Genomic DNA, 22,224 nt, shown 5'->3' with positions numbered 1-22,224 from the left:
ACCTAGCCGCCAGCCTGCACCGACTCCGGGAGCCCGATGGGACTCCGACTCTCGGTGCTCAGGATGCCCAGATTCACGGGGCGCGCGCGGGTGAGCACCTCGGGCGACTCACTTCAGATCCCCGATCCTGGCCTCGGTGCTCCCCGCCAGCTTCCTGGCCTCCTCTCGCCAGCGGCCGGCCGCCTTCTGCTGCGCGCCCAGGAGCCGCCGCAGCTCTGCGGTGGTGTCGCGGTTCCGGTCCTCCAGCTCCTGGAGCTGCACCGCAAAGCCGTGCGCCTTCACGGAGAACTCCTGCTCCATCGTGCTGACCTGGGGATGGGGTGGACGGGTCTCGGCTCAGACACACGCCAGGCGGAGACGTCGCCCCAGGCACACTGATCCCACCCCCTCCTCCCGCTGGAGCTGCGGCCCGGGACGGCGCCAGGGAGGGGTGAGGGGCCGTTGGCGCCCCCGCCCCCTCCAGCCTGCATCTGCCCCGACCTGGCTGCCCGGATCCCGGGGGGGCTCTGCGGCCTGCGACCGAGCAGAGGGCCCCAGCAGGCTTCAGGCTCCCAAGGAGGAGCGGGAGAAACGCCCTTCTGGGTCACCCACGGAACGCTTCCCCGCACACACCAATGTCACGGTGAAAATGCCCGGACAGGCGTGGCACACCCTACGAGCTCCCACAACTGGGGCTCTGGAGAGAAGCAGCCCCGGCAGGGAGTGAAGGGGTTTCTTCCTCTCTGTCAGCAAGACCACAGGGCCTCAGACACGGCTCTTCGGACACGACCCCGGGTCCCAGGCTGCTCTGCAACGCGCTCTTTCCCGTGGCTGGGTCAAGACTGGCAGGAAGCCCCAACTTCTGCGCAGCTCTGGGGCCACTAGACGCCCCTCAAGAGAAGCCAGCGGCTGGCTTGCTAGATGCCGTTACGCCCTCTCAGCGGGCACGGCCCTGTGTCACGCACAGAGAGTGGAGGATGGATCGGGGGGCCTTGCCATCTCTGGAAAAAGCAAAACCAAACCACGCACAAGAAGCTGGCCCAGGACTGGCCAAGAGGGGGCACGCGCAGCTTGTGGGGGAAGCCGGGCCGGCCCCGGCCACCTCCATCCCGTCCCGTCCTTCCTCCTTCCTGCGGCAGCCTCTGCCTGGGCGGACCGTCTGCCTGACCTCGGCCCCCGCCAACACACACAGAGAATGGTCAACCCACGGGTCCTGCCTTAACCCGCCTGCCTGCCAACTGCCTGGCCACTGCAACAAGTGCTGAGCCCCAAGCCCCGCCCCAGGTGCCCTCTGTTCCAGCCAGCAACGTCCTCTCCCGGGGGTTTCTCCCGCGCTCCCTTGCCTGGAGTCACCTCCCCCTACCTTTAGCCTGGTTCTTTCCAGCCCATTCTCAGGGGCTCTCCTACTCCGCGGGAGGGCCCCTGTGCAGATGCCCACTGGGCTCTCCTACCCAGAAGGAGGGCCCTTACAGCAGTGCCCACTGGGCTCTCCTATCCCGAGGGTTCCAGCGTAGGCACCCACCAGGTTTTCCTACCTGAGGGAGGGTCCCAGCGCAGGTGCCCACTGGGCTCTCCTACCCCGAGGGTCCCAGCGCAGGCGCCCACTGGGCTCTCCTACTCCGAGGAAGGGCTCCTGCACAGATGCCCACTGGGCTCTCCTACCCCGAGGAAGGGCCCCTGCAGCGGCGCCCACTGGGCTCTCCTACCCCGAGGTACCTTCAGCCTGGCCGCCTTCTGCGCCTCCAGCGCGCTCCTCCTCAGCTCCTCCGCCTCCCGCTGCAGCTGCTCGTTCTCCTGCTGCAGCCGCAGCCGCTGCTCGCTGACGGCGCCGCAGCTCTCCCTCTCCGCCTCCAGCACGCCCTGGAGCCTCTGGATCATTTCCTGGCACCGGGAGATCTCTTCCGAGGAGCTGAGCGGGAGAGGGGACAACGGGGACGTGAAGCCCGGCGGCCGCTAGCCGGGCAGGGCCTCGCGCAGTCCCGCCCATCCGTGATGGGGACGGGGACAAGTTCCCCGAAGCTTCCCTCCGGCGTGGCTAGTGGAGGCCCCGTGGAAGGCCCGAGGGCGGCGCGGAGCCCCCAGGCAGGCCAGCCAAGCCCTGCTTGCTCGCTAGACGGTCTCCGACAGTTCCCATCGGCTTCCGTCTTGGCCAGTTTAACAGGCTCAGGGGAAAACAACACCAACGACGGGACGCTGTTCCAGTAAGCTTGTTTCCGTCCCACCCTGTAGTTTCCCGCTTTTCCACACCCGGTGCCCTGCCTTGGCCCCCAGTGACCCCCGGGAGCTGCAGTTCCCGAGACACAGCAACCCTCGCCCCGTGGAACAGCACCCCGCGCCTCTCAGCCATGCCGCGATCAGGGGTCCATCCCGTTAGAAGGAGCCGTGCAGAGACCCGATGGGGTCCCTCTCCGCAGAGGGCCCCAAGGTCAGCGTCGGCGAAGAACAGTCGCCTCCAAAGGAGAGCGGGCAGACCATCCCAGTGCAGGGCACGGGGGACCGTCGGGGAGCGGCACCCCGCAGAGCAGACACACGTCCCCCGGCTTCCCGCACCCCCTCCTCACGCCTCCGCAGACCAGGAGCTGGTCGTGGCTTGGCGAGATCCCGCCCGGAAGCCTGCAGCCGGCCCCTTCCTGGCACAGCCCAACCCCCACACGGGGCAGCCTCTCCTGGGGGCTTCACCACACCCCGTGACGTAGGGGCAATGCCGACCGGAACCAGATGCCCAGTGAAGTCCCCACGTCCACGCGGGAGCTGGCCAGTGTCCTTTCGCACCAGCTTCTGAGTCTCCCTGACCCTGCATGAGCCCCCGGGGGGCGGTGGACAGGCCTGGCCTCGGGACGGCCAGCTCTGTGGGCTGTGTCCCCGGCTGGTGCTCTCCTTCCGTGCTCTGCATGTGCCACCGTCTCTGGTCTTCGAGGTTCCTTTGGACACACCTGGTGACACTTCTGTGAGGAAGGCGTCCCTTACTGGGTCTATGGGGGGCATGCCGAGCAGTGCCCAGGGCTGAGTGGCTCTATGCTCAGAGATCACTCGGGTCAGGCCCATGTGTGGGGCAGGGGTGGGCCGGGTGGGCTCCGCTCTCGGGCCGAGTGGTGTTCCCGCTCCTGCCGGCCCCCAGGTCTGATGAGAGCACTGAGGGGAAGGCCCCCGGGGTCCAGCCTGCCCGGGTAGGGGGGCCCGGTGGACCTGCCTCAGCACATCCTTCTTCTCTGCTCCTTCAGGTGCTTCAGCCGCCCCCGGCTCTTGGGGTCTTGGTCCCGCTCCATTCCTTCCAGCCCGGGTGACCGGAGTCTGCGCTCTGTGGGGCCTCCAGCCAGTCATCATCACTTCAGCCCCGGGACCCGCTGCCTCTCCCGCGGGCGTCTACTCCTTTGCTAAGATTCTCGTGTTCGCGCCTGGTCTTCCTGCCCTCACTCCGCGGAGCGTTTGGGCTCCCTGTGCCTGGCGGTGCTCGCAGAGACTCGGATTTGGGTTGTTGTCTGACGGTTCCCGTTTCTCCTCAGTTTTCACTTGGAGTGTTGCTGCTCTTTGTGCGTTTGCGGGACAGACGCCAGCTTCGGTCTCTGCGGGCTGCTTCTGCTGAGTCAAGAAGGTCTTGGGCAGGGGACAGGGCTGACAGGCCGCCTCGCAGCTGCAGCTGGGTCAGTGTCCAGGGCGCGGTGTGGTGCGCGTGTGCGGCCGTTTCCAAGGTGGCCTGCTGGCACTGAGATGGGTGGGCCTGTGGCTTCTGCTGTGGCCTGGAGGGACGACGGGGCTACGCTGGGTCATCGCCTGGGGTCCACTCAGCGGTTGGGCCACTCGCTCACAGACTCGCCTCCTCTCTGGCTTTGCGACCTTCCCCAGCATCCCCGAGTGCACTGACCCTGCGAACATCTGCTTTCCTGGAGGGACACGGGGCGGCGTTCCCGACAACGCCCGACCATCGTAAAGGCGAGGTCCTACCAGACGCTTTACGTCAAACACCGAGATTTCATACAACCAAGAAATCTCTGGGACATGAGGGCAGAAGACTACGCAGAGTGGATATGCCAGATCGTAAACTCATCATTTTTATGGACAATGGAACAAACAGCCTCCTGGAGCGTCACAGAATACTCAACACCCCAAGGGGTGCAAGCTGAACACCAAAGCAGGACCCCCAGCCAGCTACCCTAACGGCTGCGCAGGATGAAAAACCGCACTTGTCGCATCTTCTTGAGCTGCTGCTCCGGCAAGGGCGCCACGAAGGAGAAATCTGAAATCGAATGGGTTAGTAACGCCGAATCGTTTCTTCGAAAAAAGAAATCGCTTTTCGAAAATAATTGATCAAAGGTCCTACGGGGGTCCTGGATGTTCTCTCTCAACACAGGACAGAACCGAGTCCGGCTTAACGCAAAAAGGTCCCGTCAATGCTTACACGGATCCTGAAAACGCTACCGCGCCCGCCCAATTACTCACTCGATTTCCAGGCGCTTCATCTTGCTCTCGGCGGTCCTCAGGCGCAGCTGCAGCTCGTCCTTGGCCCGCTCGGCCAGCTGCCAGCGCCCCAGCATCTCCTCCAGCCTCCCGGGGCCGTCGGCTGCGCGGCCCTGCTGCCAGTTCTGCAGAGGGGCAGGGTCAGAGCGAGTGTGGACATGGCCGGGCACCGGGTCGTGGCGTGCCCGACGGAGCGAGAGGCTGAGGGTGGACAGCGCGAGCGTCCTGCAGCCCCTCCCTGGGACCGTGTCCCCTGACCCGCCCTGGGACCTTGTCCCTCACTCCTGCTCCAGGTGTCCAGCAGGCCGAGCGGCCGCCGCACATGGGGCGGTCTCCCCGGCACGCAAACCTCAGCACTGCGTGGCCGCCCCGTCCAGCTCAGGACCCGCCCGCTGCCCAGGCTCCGGGCCCAACATCAGCCCCTTGCTGTGGACGGGGTGTGACGTCAGCGCACCCTGCGGGGGGCCAGACTCCTACACATGCCCAGGGAGGGTCGGGCAACACCCGTGGGCCTGGGCTAGCCGCTTGGGGGTTCTCCCCACACTCTGCTCGACAGCACGGTGGCAGCAGTGTTCTGTCCACGAACTAGAAATCCGAACTTTAAAACGATGAGAATAAAGGCGCAGCAGTGCAGGCATCTGGCCGTCGAGACGGACACGGCAGTGAGGGGCGCAGAACCCACCTTGGGCATGACTCTCCCCAGGCACTGGGAATCTGGCCTTCGAGAGGCCGTGAGGGGGCAGAGGGGTCACGTATCTGCACGCTATTTCCTCCCTGTCTCTCTCTCTCCCCTCTCTTTTGGCTTTTTGGGCCACACGCAGTGATGCTCAGGGGTCTCTCCTGGCTCTGCACTCAGGAATTACTCCCGATGGTCCCGGGAGACCATCTGGGATGCTGGGACTGAACCCGGTCGGCCGCGGGCGAGGCAAACGAACGCCTGCCCTCCCCGCTGTGCTGTGGCTCCGGGCGCCCTTTCTCCTTTCACCTTTTCCAGCTCTTCCTCCATCGCTTTTCTCTCCCTGATGGCGCGGTCGATCTGGCTCTGTTTCTCAGCGCATTCCTGTCCATTCAAGGAAGAGAAGCGGAGAAATAAGCAGAGGAATAATACATTTATTCCTACTCCACACTTAATTCTTTCAACACAGGGGCCCGTGGATTAAACACACGAGAGCAGGAGGCGGAGGACTCAGGGGCGCCCGGGAGGGGAGACGGCGGCACCCGCACCCCGGACCCCCGACTGGGCAGGCTCTGCAATGGTCTCCCTTGTGGCCAACGCTTTGGGCTGGTGCAAACACCGACCCAGGGCAGCCCTTTCTCCCGCAGGGCTGCTTCCAGGCGGCTCGGAGGGGAGCGCCGGCAGGGAGACCACGGCCCGCGCAAACGTGGGCTACGGTGAGCTGTGAGGCCGTTCACTCTTTCCTCGTGACACTTGGGAACAGCCCAGGACAGCAGTAAAATGATTTTTTTAAAATAATAAAGTAAGTAAATTTATTATTATTATTTTCTTTTTTTGGGGGGGGTCACATCCGGAGATGCACAGGGGTTCCTCCTGGCTCTGCACTCAGGAATTACTCCTGGTGGTGCTCGGGGGACCATATGGGATGCAGGGAATCGAACCTGGGTCGGCCGCGTGCAAGGCAAACACCCTACCCACTGTGCTATCGCTCCAGCCCTAGTAAGCTAACTTTTTATTGAACAAAATTTACTTGGATGTGAGGGGAGAAGAAGAGAAGAAATAACGTGCTCAGGAGAGAACATGGGGCTTCGCTAGGCTTTGCAAAAAGCCTCTCTGGACGGCTGTCTCTGCGCTGTCCTTCCACTCCTCAGACAAGGACGGCAGAGAAACACGCCACACGCCATCCTTTTCCCCGCCACACCTGCTCTGTTCCCAGGCTGCAGATGACAGGTTTATCTTGATCTTCCCTTTTCCTAGCACACAGCGTAATTCCTGGCTTAGGAAGGATCTTCGGAATGAACAAACAAAAATAACAAACATACGGGATACCCAGGGATACGTGCCCTGTTTGTTTAAGCCGCCTTTGGCAAACACCCAAAGTCGCTTTCCCGCATACCCTTTGAAGGGCCGACAGCTCTTCCGTCATCTGGGAAAGCTGCGCGTTGTACTGCTTCTTCACATTCATGACCTGCAAGAGACGGCGGTGAAGAACGACTGTAGCCTCTCATCGAAGGAGGAAACACAGTACAGCACTGAGGACAAAAATTCGGATTAAAAAGTAAGACGGTATCTCCGAGGCGCCGCTGCTGGGGGGCGGCGAGCTGTGGGCCCGGGTGTGCCTCTTGGCCTCCGCCCGCCGTGGCCTCTGCCCGTGGCCCCCGAGGAGCAGCGCCACCTACAGGGCGGTGGGGATCGAGCGCGCGTCTCTCCGCGCCGTCGGTGGAAGGAACCAGGCCAGGGGCGGACGGCGGCTTTGCAGAAGGGCACCGACTATCAACAACGAAAACGAGACCCCAGCCCCTCTGAAACTCCTAAGTCCTAAGGCCCTCGCTGCCGAAGCCACGAGCACATGCCATAGAAGAGACACTCAGGCTTTAAAATGAAAGAAGGCTGCGGTGCGAGGCCCGATCCAGCCCGTGGTGGCCTCCCTAGAGGAGACGGAGCCTTGTGGTCGCGTCCGTCCAGGGGAGTCCCGGAGCCAGCGTCTCCCTCAGCAGAGAGGGAGCCTGGGGACCAGGCCAGAGTCCGAGTAAGCCCGGCACCTGCGCCTCACGCACTTGGCAACACTCGTGGGGCGCAGTGTGGCAGTCTGTGCGTCTCGCCCTTCTCCACGGACACCCGGTGTCATCAGAGCAGGCAACCCCGGGCTGCCGGCCAGGCACCCCCCTCAAGTCAGCCACGTCTCATCAGGAGCCCCCCAAGGCAGGATGTTTTTCCAACTTTTTCCCCCCAAAAATCCATGCTTTTTAAAAAGACGGTGAGGAACAGTAATATTGAAGCTGTACCATCTGCAAATATTTACGATCCAAGGGTCTTCAGAATTCTAGAGTACGTTGTAAAAATGGCCTATTTCAAAAACATACTAAAACTTTCTTTCAAAGGTCTATAATAGTGCCTCGGAGTAACTGGGCCAGTACGAGCTCTCTTTGAAGAGCGCTAGATGTGTGGCGTCCCTTTTAGGCTCCATCCTAATGATAGTTTGCTACGGTCTTTTCTTATGATTCATGATATTAAGGATCAATCTCAGGGCTGGAGTGACAGCCCAGCGGGGAGGGCGTCTGCCTTGCACACAGCAGAACCGGGTTTGATCCCCGGCGTCCCATATGGTCCCCCAAACACTGCCAGGAGTAATTCCTGAGAGCAGAGTCAGGAGGAACCCCTGAGCATCCCCCCCCCCCCCCCCCCCCCCCCCCCCCGCAAATATTTAAAAATAAAAAAAAGGATCAATCTCTCCTATTCACCAGCCAGTGATAACCATGGCAGCATTCCCTGAGGGCTAGTGAGCCAAGAACTATTTGGAGAGTCATTATCTCCAGGATCAGATACAACAGTTTTCATTTCCATTACAGGTGACAAAGGTTAAAGCACACAGAGATTATATCACAGGGGCTCCTAGAACATAGAGTTTGGGACTCTAAGCTCCACCCTATCTTTCACATAATTAAAAAAAAAAAGGTGCTCTTTCAAACATTTAAAAATGACGCAGGCTCACAAGGGTGTAAGAGTGTGTATTCTGAAACAGTTCTATAAATCTTTCTATGAATTAAACTGCATAATATTTCTAAACAGACTGTGAAGAACAACTAACAGTGATTATAGGTCTGTATAAAAGTCTCTATCAACATGAAAATCAAAATGTACTTATTTTAGGATTAGAAAAATGCGGAGTATTCATACCATGAATACGTTGACGAACATATCACTAAAACCTAAAATTTATTAATATACATATTTGAAAAATGTCACCAAAAATATTTATTTATTATTTTTTTGCTTTTTGGGTCACACCCGGTGATGCACAGGGGTTACTCCTGGCTCTATACTCAGGAGTTACTCCTGGCGGTGCTCAGGGGACCCTATGGGATGCTGGGAATCGAACCCGGGTCGGCAGCGTGCAAGGCAAACGCCCTACCCGCTGTGCTATTGCTCCAGCCCCTGTCACCAAAAATATTTAAGCCAGGGACTGGAGAGCACAGTGGGCAAGGCGCTTCCCTTGCACACAGCAGACCTGGGTTTGATCCCTGGCCTCTGGCATAATCCCTGAGCACTGAGCCAGGAGTGAGTCCTGAGCACTGCTGGACTTAAACCAAAGTAGCCCCTAAACCAAAAAATGGGGAATTTTTTTTCTTTTTGGGTCACACCTGGCGATGCACAGGGGTTACTCCTGGTTCTGCACTCAGGAATTACTCCTGGCGGTGCTCGGGGGACCCTATAGGATGCTGGGAATCGAACCCGGGTCGGTCGTGTCCAAGGCAAACGCCCTACCTGCTGTGCTATCATTCCAGCCCCCCCAATTTTTTTTTTAGACTACGCTTCCGGTCACAATCTTCTGAATCTCTGTGATGCAAGACGCTCCTGCGGGAAGCAGGCAAGATGAGGCGTGGGAGCCCGTTTGGAGTCCACCTCAAGCCGGACACTTGTCGCTTAGGCAGACAGTGAGGAAGCCGACGGCTTCCCAGAAACGCAGGGCAGCGAGCTCAGCCGCGGGAACCGTAGCGAGGAACCCTGTATGGCCAGCTGCTCCCCCGAGGGCTGAGGAGACCCCAAAGCCCTGCCCGTCTACACTGCCAGCTCCCCGGCCCTGTGGGCGGGCCTGCTTCTACTCAGGGAGGCCAGCCCGAGTGGGGGTCTGGACGTGGCTGCCCCTGCCACAGGGCCAGGCCCAGCTCCCACGCGCCCCGTCCACTCTCCCAGGACTGCAAGGCCACGGCCCCAAGGTGCCGGCGTCAGTGGGCCGGGCCCTTCCACGGCGTGACTCTGGGCGGGTGTTCGGGGCTGGGAGCAGCTGCTCTGTGTCGCTGGCCTCTGACTGTGCACCCTGGGGTGCTCTTCCCCACCGCATCCGGAGCCCGAGGCGACTTTCCTCGGGGACAGAAGGCCACGAGGCTGTGACCAGCTGGGCCCGGCGGGCGGGAGCCACCGGGGTCTGCCCACCCCGACCCGAGACCCGGTGGCCTCACCTCCTTCCTGGTCCTCACGGCTGCGTCCTGCAGCACCCGGGACATCGCTTCCCTCATCTTCTCTCTGTCTTCCTCCTTGTGCTTCTCCTCCAGCAGGGCCTGGGAGGACAAGCCAGGGGGCCACGGTACAGACGAGGGCAGCGGGACAGACCAGGGTCGCGGGACAAACAAGGGACAGACGAGGGCCGGGACACGGGCCAGAGGCTGGTCCCAGCACTGCCTGCTGCTGGCTGCGCTGCCTTCGTGGGGGGGCCTTGCAGAGGCTGGAATCCCCCTCCCCTCCCCGCCCCACCCCCCCTCCGGCCCCCACCTGGCTCTTCTGCAGGTTGGCCTCCTCCAGCAGCTGCAAGCTGCCCCGGGCCCGCTGGACGGCCTCGAACTTCTCCCCCTGCAGCTCGCTGCACTGCGCCTGCAGGTCCGCGTTCTGCCTCTCCAGGCGCGCCTTCTCCGCCCGCAGCTGCCCGGCGTCCTGCAGGGCCACGCGCAGTCTGAAACGCAGTCACGGCGTCGGGGGCTGCCGAGGGGGAGGGCTGCGAGCCCGGGGACCGTCCCGACTGGCTGGCGGCTCTCTCCCTTGTGCTCACAGAAACCCACCTTTGGGCTTGTGTTTGTTGTTTGCCCAGGAGCTGCGTCAGGTGCCGGGGTCACAGCCCAGTCACAGCCCCCGGAGCAGGGCAGGTCTGCTCCCCCATGGCCGGGCCTGCTGGGCTCCTGCGACTGGGGCTGACTAGGGCGCAGGCCAAAGAGGCTTCTCGGGCACGTCCCCAGGGAGGTCGGCATGCTCGGGGCAGGCCCTGCCAACTGTGTCCCTGCCGGCCAGGCTGCTCAGTCCCCAGGTGGTACCTGGGGCTGCTGCAGGGGCTGCCGCCGGCCTGGGTCCCGTGCCCATGAGCTGTGTCTGGGTTTCCTCGCCAGTCTGACCCACGGGAGTTTCCCTTGTGCTCAAACGCACAAGTTAAAGGAAACCATGTTTCTTAAATTCCTCACCATGGGGGCTAGAGCAATAGCACAGTGGGTAGGGCGTTATGCAGCCAACCCGGGTTCAATTTCCAGCATCCCATATCGTTCCCTGAGCACCGCCAGGAGTGAATCCTGAGTGCAGAGCCAGGAGTCAGCCCTGAGCATCGCCGAGTGGGACCCAAAAAGCAAAAAAAAAAAAAAAAAAAAAAAAAAAAATCACTAAGAGGCTCATGTCAAGAGGGTTCCCCCAGAGCAGTCCGTGGGCCATTCTGTGGCTAACCGGGGCACACACTCACTGCTCAGTCCACTGTATTTCTGGGCCTGATACACACACACACACACACACATATATATGTGTGTGTATATATATATACATATATATATATATACATATATATATACACACACATACACACACACAATTATATTTTTGTTTTCTGGGTCCCACCCAGCGATGCTCAGAGGCTCTGCTCTGCACTCAGGAATCACTCCTGGCAGTGTTCTGGGACCCTATGGGATGTTGGGGATCGAACCCGGGTTGCCGCTAGAAATAAAAGACCTGAAGGTGTGAAGCCCCATCACCCTGGGGGGGGGCTCAGAACCTCAAATAGGGGCCGGAGCCACAGGACAGCGGGGAGGGTGCTTGCCTTGCATGGGGCTGACCTGGGTTCCATCCCTGGTGTCCCACAGGGTCCCTTCAGCTCCGCCAGGAGTGATTCCTGAGCACTGTTGGCTGTGGTCCCCCTGCAACCCCCCCAAAAAACCCAAACCAACAAAAACAGGCACTCAGACGCTGGCGCTTGGGACAGGAGCATGGCTCGGCCACCCCACGTACCTGGCCTCCAGCTGCTTGATGCTGGACTGCAGCTGCTGCAGGCGCCTGTCGGACGCGTCCTCTCTGCCTCGCGCAGACGCCACGTCTGCCTCCTGGAAAACAAGGAGCCCGACTGTCAGCACGCGGCAGCACGTGTGGAGTCACCATGGCCACAGAGCCAGGAAGGAGCAAGATAGCAGGGTGGCCCCGCTCCCTGCAGCCCGAGCCGGGGCCGGAGCGTGCCGGGGATGAGTGGCACACGGGGTCTGAGTCCTGCCCCCCAGCGAGTCCCCCGCCCCCTAGCGGAGTCCCATCCCCCAGCGAGTCCTCCCCCCCACCCCCGGCCACCTAGCTGAGTCCCCCCAACCCTGTCCATTTAGCCAAGTCCTCCCCCTGCCCACTTGTGTGTTCCCCATCCTCTTCTCGACAAAAACTTCAGGCAAGTTAGAAAAAACAATAAATGAGCTACTTATTCAACAATACTTTTTTGATCACAGCTCTGAGCACATTGTACCCAAGGGAAAAAGAAAAAAAACAGTAAGGGAAAAGGCGCAGGACGTCACACAGCTAGAAAGCGCAATTCTCAACGATCAGCCTGATCTACACCCGAAGTCTGACCTTCCCCTGACATCCTGCAGAAATGTTCATATTACATGAAGAGTCGTCAGCATTTCTTACACCAACACGCATCCTAAATAACTCACGGAAATGCTCTTTGGTCCAGAGACCTGATGACCTGGGCCGGAGCTTCCGTAACGATGTGCTCAGGGCTGACAGAGATGCGTTACGGACCCATCGCAAGGTAAATGAAAACGAGATGTTGTTTCCAGTATTCTAATTTAGCTTCCTCATCTGATGCTTTAGAGGGCAATAAAATGATTGATTTCATTTGCTAACAACTCTCGGAAGTACTTAATCCAAAAGAGAGCCACAATTAGGCTAGGCCAGGACGCCCGGTTGCCATGGAAACAGCGATGCACCTGCTTCTGCATCTGCTCCTGAAGGTTCCCCGTCGTCTTGGTCAACTCTCCCACTTTCGCCAGGGCACCTCGCAGCTCCAACTTGGCCTCCCTGGGTTAGAAAGAAAATCAATCAGGGGGCTGCCCAGGTCGTCAAGAATCAGAAATGGGAAAATGAAATCTGGTTTCATCCGCACTGGCTCTCCTGCTGCCCAGGACAGCCCGGAAGTTCCCCTGATTTCAGGGGCGCCAGCTGTGGTGGCACGCGGGCCGCTCACCCTCGCTCCGCTGCCTCCCCGCACGCCACACCCACGTCTTCTGTGTTGGGCTCAGCTAGTCTCACCATTCCTCTTTCTCCTCCCAACAGACTAAGAGGTTCTCTTATCCATGTGGTCCCTAACTCTCTGGCAAATGGCACTGCAGAGTTGGCAAGAAGTGGGGACACAACTGAATGGAAAAGTTGGGGCAAGGAAGGAAGGTTTGCTCTTTGGCTTGGCTTTTGGGCCATGCCCGGCTGTGCTCAGAGGTAACTCCTGGCTCTGCACTGTTCTTCACTCCCGGCGGACTCGGGGGATCACATGGGATGCTGGAACCCAGAGGTAGTTAGCTGGACTCTCTCTGAGCCCTGAGAACGGAAGGTTGTGTCTGACCCAAGCAACCCCAGCAGCCACTAAAGGCCCGAAGGATTTCTCAGCAGGGGGAGGTGTTCTGGTACTCGCCGGGGCCCAGTCGAGCCTGTGTCAGGGCCAGGAGGAGCCGGGCGGCCCCTAGGAAGCACGTTTTGCTTCTGACACAGATGAGGAAACTCAAGTCACCATCGGCCATACAAGCTGCTCGGGCCCGTCCCCAGAATCAGGACGAGACAGAAACGGTCAGTGGGATGCGAAGGCCGGCGCTCCACGCGGCAGAGCCCGCGCTCCACGTGCACTTCATGCCCTGTGCAAGAAGAAGTGTTTGTGGAACGGAGTCATAATCGTCAATAAAAGGCGTCTCAAAATGAATCAGGAACCGACGGGTGGAGGCAAGAGTTCAAAGGACGGAGCTCCGGGTTTGTTTCTACTCTCAACCGACAGGCTCTGGGAGCACAGTCGCTCTGCCCCTTCAAGAGCAAGGGGAAAACAGAGACTTTCTTAATAAGCGGGCATGGACGGCGAGTGGTTCCTTAGATGACTCAAAGGAAAAGTAGCGTAAAGAGACAGGAAGCGACTGCCAGGCCCCGTGCCTTCTGTGGAAACCCGTCTCCACGCTCGCTCAGAAGGCCAGCTGCCAACACATACGGAGTTACCCGGCAGTTCTCAGGACGAAGTATGTCTGCATGGGGCCGTTTCCCACCCGGGAGACAGTCTGAGTCATGCCATGAGTCAAAATTAGGAACCCTACGGTTCAGATTTCCAGATTCCCACAGAATCTTTATGATAGAAGACATAGTATTATTTCAATCGGAACCTGAAACATCTGAGAAAACCTGTTAGCTAAAATGAAACTATTACATGGCAAAGGTACACAAGTAAAAATTACCAGCACAGGGGCTGGAGTGATAGCACAGCGGGTGGGCGTTTGCCTTGCATGTGGCCGACCCAGGTTCGAGTCCCTGAATCCCATATGGTCCCCTGAGTATCGCCAGGAGTAATTCCTGAGTGCAGAGCCAGGAGTAAACCCTGTGCATAGCCGGGCGTGACCCAAAAAGAAAAAAAGAAAATTACCAGCACATACATTTTATAAGAAAAAAATAGGCACTTGTAAAAACAACACTTAAGGGCCAGAGCAACACTACAGCAGGTAGGGCATTTGCCTTGTAGGCAGCCAACCCAGGTACAATCCCTGGCATCCCATAAGGCCCCTGAGCACCGCCAGGAGTAATTCCTGAGTGCAGAGCCAGAAGTAATCCCAGAGCATTGCCAGGTGTTACCCAAAAAGCCAAAAAAAAAAAAAGCACTTAAAAAATTGCAACAAGAGCCAGAGAAAGACAGTACAGTGGATAAAATACTTGGGTACATGTGGCCGACCCCCGTTCAACCCGTCACCCCATATGACTCCTGAGCACAGAGCCACGAGTAAGCCCTAAGCATCCCTGGGTGTGGCCCCCAAACAAAACCAAAAGAATTCAGGATCCCTCCTTCCTGGTTTGGAGCCAGGCACAAATCCAAAGCCCTGACTCCGGAGGGATGAGCCGCTGTGCTCAGCCACTGAGGAGTCGGGGTCCAGCAGCCAGGAGGTCGGGGAGCTCAGTGATCAGGCCGGGGACAGGAGTGGAGGAGCCCACGGGTGTGCCCGAGGTGGTCACAGCAACATGAACCGTCTACACAACCAGCTTGCAAAGGCGTGGACGCGGCGGAGGTGACGAGAGGGAAGGAGGAGTGGAGACAGGCAGGGCAGGGCCAGTGTGAGGGCCTGGGAGGACGGTGCAAACGCAGTCCTGTTCCCTCCATTACAAGGAACCGTCAAAAGCGAATTTTCATTAACTGTGAGAGCAAGGAAGGGAAAACGGTTTCTACCCTCAGAGCGCAAACGTAAGAATGACGAGGGGTACGGTCTTTCTCCGGAGGCGACGACGGTCTGGGAAGACCCTCGAGGGTACTGCGACCAGGGGGCCCCTCGGAGGGGCGGGCAGGCCATAGGCACCTCGGTGCGGACAGCTGGGGCTCCGGGACGAGGCAGGGCACCCCAGGGTGACACACACTGACGACAGGCCTTCAGAAACTTCATGAGGCAGACCTGAAGCCCGTCAAATACCTGAGGCAGAACAGCTCAACGCAGTCGGCCCGAGGAAGCAGTGGGGAAGGGGAGGCGTCCTCTTGGGAAGGCCCGTGTGTACTGGAGCAATAACCCCGTGGGCAGTGGTGCCCCGAGGTTCACCTGGAGTGACCCCTGAGGACAGCGCCAGGAGCAAGCCCTGAGAACCACAGTGTGTGGCCCCAGAACCAAAATAAAAACGAAGGCCACACATTTCCAGGAGCGGGAACGATGACTCAAGGCAGGAAGGGCCAGGGGCAGAGGCCCGTGGGCACGCAGGTGCCCCCCACCCCCCGCCAGCTGAGGGCGTCTGTCTGCTCCGCAGGCCAGAAACCTGGCATCGGGGCGGGCTGACATTGGTGTTCCAAGTTTACATGATTTTTTTTTTTTGCATCCTGGTATCAGTCAACTAATGAAAAGGGTTTTTTCCCCCCTCCCCAGTATCATACAATCTCACGCGACTCTAGGCTTTGAGAGTTTCTAATTTAGCGATTCTTGGCACCGCCAACAGGGAACCTCAAGCTCAAGTGTGCTGCCCATCACTCAGAATCTGTCAGCCTCGAAAGCAACGCCCTGTCGCCAGCACAGCATCTGCTGGGCCTTCTGTCCCCGAGTCTGTGGCAGGAGCAGCAAGCCCGGCTCAGAGCACGCAGCGCTGCCGAGAGTGTCGGCGAACAGCGGACAGCGAGACAGCCAGAATCTGGGTTCTCGCGACCCCCACGCCACGGGGTCCCCCGGGCCGTGTCTGCGGCACCCACACCCTCGAGCCCCTGGTGCCACTGAAGTACATTAACGGCCGCTATCCGGAGACTCACGAATGGATCTCGGAAGCGATCTCTCGCTGCAGGGATGCCTCTGAACCCTGATTGTTGGAGATTTTAGGCTTCCGGGAGCGTGAGGCCGCGCGGCAGCTCGGTTCACAACAAGCAATACAAAATAAATGATCTAGCACCTGCCTGTTGGGCGGGCTTGAGTGGCGGTGGGAAAACTGGAAATGGTGGTGGTGGGAAGATGTCGTGGTGGTGGGACTGGTGTTGAAACACTGAGTGTAATCCATCGTGAACGACTTTATGAAAATTTAAAGAAAAAAAAAGAAGTCTCTGACTGTTCGCCTCCGTTCGAAGTCCAGTCTCATGGAAGAAGCCAAACGGAGCCCGGGACATGGGCACTGTGGCGTGGAGAGCCGGGGGAGAAGGCGCATCTCACGACACTCCACGCTCAAGGCTGGGGGCATGAGGGGGCCGGGAGGCTGCGGTCAGTGGAGAGGCCAGTGATCTCGGGTGACCAAACCCAACACAAGCTTCCAGGAGGCTGGGCCAGGCACTGCTGGCCACATTGGGGGCGGGGGCTGGGGACTGCCTGGGGACTGTCCTGGCTTCAAGGGTCTGTGCTCTGCCGCCCCGCCTCTGTCAGTAGAGAGCAGGGACTCCCCAAGCAAGGGGCGGTCTGAAGCAGGGTCTTGCTTGGGACTGGGCACGTACTACCCCTGGCGTCCACACGCAGACTCAGACCCTCCCGACAGAGAGCCAGGGTGGCTCACGCCACCTCCTCGTGGAAGACAAAACCGCCCTGCTCTGAAGAGAGTGGACGGCCCTGCAGGTGCACTGTGCTCGCCCAGTGAGGTCAGAAACAGCCCAACAATGAGAAGCAGGACAGAGCTTGAAAGTTGGGATGTTTGGGTGTGGGAGAAAGTACATTTCTTTGAATTAAATTCAGCAGTTGATATTGGCAATAAAATATTTTTTAAAATGGCACACAAAATATTCTTTTAAATTATATTATTTCGCCAGGGAAAATTACGCGGTGGTGGAAGCACGAATAGCGAGCCTGTGGACACACAGTGACTGGCTTGGTCACAGCCGTAAGGCACGCAGCCACCTGGGGTGTCCCAGGGCTGCCTCAGACCAGGTGCTCCCGACCGCTGGCACTGGGGCCATCCCGAAAGCCCCGGGGCAAGCTCGGGCCAGGCCAGGCCCTTGGGGGCAGCCCCACGCCCGGCCCACAGCTAAGAAGGCAAGGAGACTGCACGCACCTCAGCTGCTTTCGGAGCTGGCTGATCTCCGCGCTCTGCTCCGAGATCGTCTGCAGGAAGTGCTGGTTGGTCTGTCATGGAGAAAAGGGCAAACACGGGTGAGAGACAGAAGGCGACACCCCTAAAGCGGACAGGGGTGGGCGGGCGCCTGAGCTCTGGGGGTCCTGGGGCTGTGGGGCCTTCCGGAGCTCAGCACGTGGGCTCAGACCGCGCACAGTCCGGGCTGCCTACGGGCGGGGATGGGAGTCCCGAGTCCCAGCATAAGCCGCCCCCACCCCCCACCCCTGGGTGCTTGCTGCCACCGGCTCTCCAGGGTCTGCGGGGGACTGGGAGTCACAGCAGCACCCTGGGGGCAGCCTTGCCCAGAGCAGCCAGTCTCCATCCATCCGGGTGGCCGTGGCCTACTGCACAGGCCAACAGTCTCCTTCCAACCCCACCCTCAGCCTGGATTCAGTCTCCTTCCCCCTGACCCTCAGCCTGGATTCAGTCTCCTTCCAACCCCACCCTCAGCCTGGATTTGGTCTCCTTTGTGCCCCTGGGCCCAGCCCCCTCCCCAGCCCCTGACTCCTCCGTTCTGAGGCTCTGCTGCCTCCTCGGCTGCTCCCTGCCCACTCTGTGCACTCTGAGGAAACTCTATGCAGACATTTACAGGCTCACCACGTTACACTGCAACACTCTACTCACTGGGAGCCTTTCTGAGGCCATCCCATGTGCTCAGACCTTCGAGGGAAGGGAGGAGGGAGGGAGTAACGGAGGAAGGCGGGCAGGCGGAAGGGAAGGAGGGAGGAGGGAGAGGAAGGCAAGCCTTTCGGCCGGGAGGAGGTCCGCAGGTGAGGGCTCAGTGCCCAGTTCACAGAGACAGCGAGGAGACGGGAATCGAGCAGCTGCCGCCCCCACCACACCTGAGACACTCGGCCACGAATCGGAGCCGGAAGGCCACATGCAATTCATGGAAGGGCTTTGTCCCATTCTCCCCCAAAAGACAGAATCCCACTGTATTTGGAGGGGACCTGAGGAGAGAATTTTTTTTTTTTTGCTTTTTGGGTCACACCCAGCGATGCACAGGGGTTACTCCTGGCTCTTCACTCAGGAATTACTCCTGGCGGTGCTCGGGGGACCATGTGGGATGCTGGGAATCGAACCCGGGTTGGTCGCGTGCAAGGCAAACGCCCTCCCCGCTGTGCTATCGCTCCAGCCCCCCGAGGAGAGAATTTTAGCTTTCCAATAATCACTGCTCACTTCTTCTTCTTCGGGGGAAGTGAAAGTATGTTTCAGAGTAGCTTCACTCGGAGGCCAGGTGATCAGCGAACAGAGAATGTCTGCGCCCTTTGGGGGATGGCTCAGAGGATCACCTGGAGCCCGTCACAGCCGTCACAGCCGTGCCACACCACAGCGCGTCATTCTGCACACGTGTCACTGACCGAACCACCTCGGCACTAGCACAATCAACAGTTCCGCTTTTTTTCTACCTGGGAACACTTCAGAGCTAAATGATGGAACGCGCAGGTGTCCGTACTGGCGCGGTGAGTTTTGAGGAGACAGTGATGGAAAGTCAATGTCGCACTTGCGGCTCACGCGGAGCTCACCAGGCTTTGCCCTGGCCTGCGAGCACTCCGAAGCGTGGGGACTGCCAGGTGGGGGGGACCTCCCTCCCTCCCCCCACTCTCTGCTCTGCAGAGTGTATCGCGTGTCCCTCGTGTGTGAGGGGGTGGACGGGGCTGGGTGGGCAGAAGCCCCCGCTCATCTCAGCAGCAGACAGCGACAAAGCCCGGATCACAGAACACAGCAGAGAAATATGGTAGGCAGTTTTATGGAGATAAGCAAGTCCGAAAAAAACGAACGTGATTACAGGAAAAAAGCCTGTGTAGGAGGTGTGAATGTGCTGCCCGACCTTCAGAGTCAACAAGGTCGTGCTACCGAGTGTCAGCCCAGCTGCAGGCTCGAGGGCACCATGGTGGGTGCGGTTCCTCCCATACAGATGCGGCCACCAGCAGCTTTGCCACGAGACCAAAAATGATGGAATGGAAACGGTGCAGCCCAAGACTGGGCCGACTCAGACTCACGCGCATGGGTGCTCCGAGCGCTCTCAGGGACGCTCCGAGTGCTCTCTGGGTCTGACACCTGCGCCCCGACCTCCCTCGGCCAGAGCAGTCCACAGGAGCCGTGAGAGAACTCTTGGGTTTGTCGTCTCTGGTGGCCATTTCCCCATTTTCCAACTCCCAGGTGAGGTGATGCTCAATTACCGTCTCCATGTCGATATCTTCTTCCTTTTCTAACTTTTGTTTTTTTTTTTTTTGGGGGGGGGCTACAACTGACAGTGCTCAGGGTCGGTCAGTCGGTGGTATTTGGGGGAGTCTGGGCGGTGCTGGGATCGAACCAGAGTTGGACGTGTATGAGGCAAGCCACGCAACCCCTGGACAACTCTGGCTGACAGCGGGTTTATGTTTGTTTGCTCTTCGCTGTCTCCTGCTAAGAGTCTGCCAAGGAGAGCGGGAGAAGCAGGCTGCTATCTCACATGACTTAGGTGCTCGGGAGAGCAAGTACCAGCCCGAGGACGCTGGCGTGAGGGCCATCTGGCTGGATGCAGGCCCGCACAGCGCTGGCGTGGGCTCGCTCAGGAGTGGCAATCGAAGCACACACTCAGCCCGTCATCTCTCGCCCAAATCGACACCTTTAAGGAAGATGGTTAAAGAACAATCTGAAAACAGTATGATTTTTTGGTTTTGGACCATACTCAGTGGTGCTCAGGGCTTACTCCTGGCTCTGTGCTCAGGGATGAGTGCTGGGATTGACAAGCGCTTTACCCGCTGTATTACTGCTTTGGCCCAAAATAATGTAAGACTGGATAGTAAACTTTTTGATGGCACAACTCTCTGCTCTGATTAGGGATTATGAAGGATTAGCAGAACTAATAATCCCAATGAAGGTGGGAAAGAAAGGAATTAGCTGGGATGCTGCAATCATTTCCATCAATGAACAGGTAATCCCATCTGTCAAGATGAGTTGAAATACGGTTACAGAAAAAGAAAGACACAGGAGAGAATGAACTGTGTTTATACAGGAAGGCTAATGGGATTTGCTTTAGATATGTAACAAAGGGAAATTTCGGGGACCTGTTCCTGGTCAGCTAACCAAACAATGGTTCTCAGAGAGTTCTTTCTTTTTTTTTTCTGTTTTTTTTTTTTTAAAACTGATCACTGTAAATTACAAAGTTACAAAGATGAGTTGCATCCCTTTGCCAGTGCCCACTCCCCTCCACCAATGCCCTCAGTTTCCCTCACCCTCAGCCTGCCTCTGTGGCAGGCACTCCCCCCCTCCCCCACTGCCCTACTGTTCCCTTCCCTAACTTATCCCTCACCACAGGGCCTAGCTGCCTACTCAAGACCAACTCTCCTGCTCCTCATTTCTGTTGCCCTTGGGCAGCCAATATTCCCCCAGGAGGGTTCCTTGTATCCCACACACGAGAGGTCACCCTGAGTCTGTGCCTCTCCCTCTGGGAGATTTCACTCTATGTGATACTCTCCAGATCTATCCACACTGCACCAAACTGCATGACTTTATCTTTTCTTAAGGTCGAATAGTATTCCATTGTGTATATGTACCGTAGTTTCTTTATTCAGTCATCTGTTCGTGGGCATTTGGGTGTTTCCATATTTTGACTATAGTATAGTGTCACAGTGAACACACGTGTGCAGCTGCCCTTTCTGATTTGTGCGTTTGGGGAGTATTCCCAGGTCTGGAATTTCTGGGTCATGTGGAAGCTCAATTCCTTGTTTTCTGAGGAACATCTTTATTGTCTTCCAAAAAGTTTGGTCCTGTCAACATACCCACTAGCAGTAAATGAGGGTTCCTTTTCCCTACATTTTCGCCAACATGGCTATTTTTCTTTTTGATGAGTGCCAGTTTCTCATTGTGGCTTTGATTTGCATTTCTCCGATGATTAGTGGTATAAAGCATAATATCATATTCTTTTGGGTTATTTGCATTTCTTCTTTGAAGAAGTTCCTATTCAGCTTCCCCCCCCCCCCATTTTTTGACAGAGCTAGGTTTCTTTTTCTTTCAGAGCTCTACAAATGCTTTATTACCTTGGATACTGACCTTTTGTCAGATGAGTGGTAGGCAAAGAATTTCTCCCAGTCATTGTATTCTCGTCACCATTTCCTTTGAGGTGCAGAAGCTTCTTAGTTTAATGTGGTCCTATTTGCTTATCTTTGCTCTACTTGCTTGGTCAGTGACGTTTCCTTCTTAAAGATAACTCTAGCTTCAATGTCATGGAGAGTTCTGCCTATATTTTCCTCTATAAATGTTATGAATTCAAAACATTGCCATTTTGACAATGTTAATTCTTTCAATCCATGAGCAGGGGTTGAATTTTCATTTTTTTTCTTGTATCCTCTTTTGCTTCATTAAGTAGTGTTTTGTAGTTTTCTTTGTATAGGCCTTTCACCACTTTAGTTTAGGCAATTTCTAGGTATTTGATCTTCTGAGACATAATTGTGAATTTTTTTTCATTAAGCCATGGATTTTTGCATGTTAATTTTGTAGCATACCACTTTACTAAACAAATCAATTGTTTCTAGAAGTTTTTTTTTGTGGAATCTTTAGGGTTTTCAAATATAGTACTCATTATCTGCAAATAGTGAAAGCTTGACTTCTTCCTTTCCTACCTAGATGCCCTTTTTCTTACCTAATTGCTATGGCAAGTATTTCTAATACTATATTGAATAAAAGTGGTGAGAGTGGGTAACCTTTTCTTGTGCCTGATCTTAAGGGGAAGGTTTTTAGTTATCCCCCACTGAGAATAATGTTAGCTTTAGGTCTGTGGTAAACGGCTTTGACAATGTTGAGAAAAGTTCTTTCCCATTTCATTTTTTTTTATCATGAATGAACGTTGACTTATCAAATGCTTTCTCTGCATCTACTGATCTTTATTTTTCCTTGTATCGAGAGGATCTATTACATTGATTGACTTTCATATGTTAAACCATCCTTGCACACCTGGAATGAATCCCACTTGGTCATTGTATATAGTTTTTTTTGATGAGTTGTTGGATTTGATTTGGCAGTGTTTTGTTGAGGATCTTTGCATTTATGTTCATCAGGGATATTGGTCTGTAATTCTCCTTTTTTTGTGCTGTCTCTATCTGCTTTTGGAA

At 57.1% G+C, this 22,224-nt stretch overlaps 1 protein-coding gene across 1 annotated transcript in view; it reads right to left on the bottom strand.

Moving 5' to 3' along the window:
• The window catches only part of SCLT1 (sodium channel and clathrin linker 1), a 51,666-nt gene that overhangs the window by 3,497 nt on the left and 25,945 nt on the right, over window positions 1–22,224 (bottom strand). Inside the window, exons 13-22 of the mRNA XM_056134521.1 lie at window positions 17,069–17,139; window positions 12,325–12,415; window positions 11,366–11,457; window positions 9,881–10,058; window positions 9,571–9,669; window positions 6,507–6,578; window positions 5,420–5,494; window positions 4,417–4,559; window positions 1,696–1,888; window positions 113–309 (exon numbers count right to left, since the gene is read on the bottom strand). Of these exons, the coding sequence (XP_055990496.1) occupies window positions 113–309; window positions 1,696–1,888; window positions 4,417–4,559; window positions 5,420–5,494; window positions 6,507–6,578; window positions 9,571–9,669; window positions 9,881–10,058; window positions 11,366–11,457; window positions 12,325–12,415; window positions 17,069–17,139 (1,211 nt within the window). The remainder of the gene's footprint in view (window positions 1–112; window positions 310–1,695; window positions 1,889–4,416; window positions 4,560–5,419; window positions 5,495–6,506; window positions 6,579–9,570; window positions 9,670–9,880; window positions 10,059–11,365; window positions 11,458–12,324; window positions 12,416–17,068; window positions 17,140–22,224) is intronic.

Source organism: Sorex fumeus, unplaced genomic scaffold (assembly GCF_029834395.1).
Source record: "Sorex fumeus unplaced genomic scaffold, SorFum_2.1 ptg000099l, whole genome shotgun sequence".
Classification (NCBI taxonomy): Eukaryota; Metazoa; Chordata; class Mammalia; order Eulipotyphla; family Soricidae; genus Sorex; species Sorex fumeus.
Note: the sequence above shows the minus strand (reverse complement) of the source record. Positions and strands in the feature narration are given on the sequence as shown.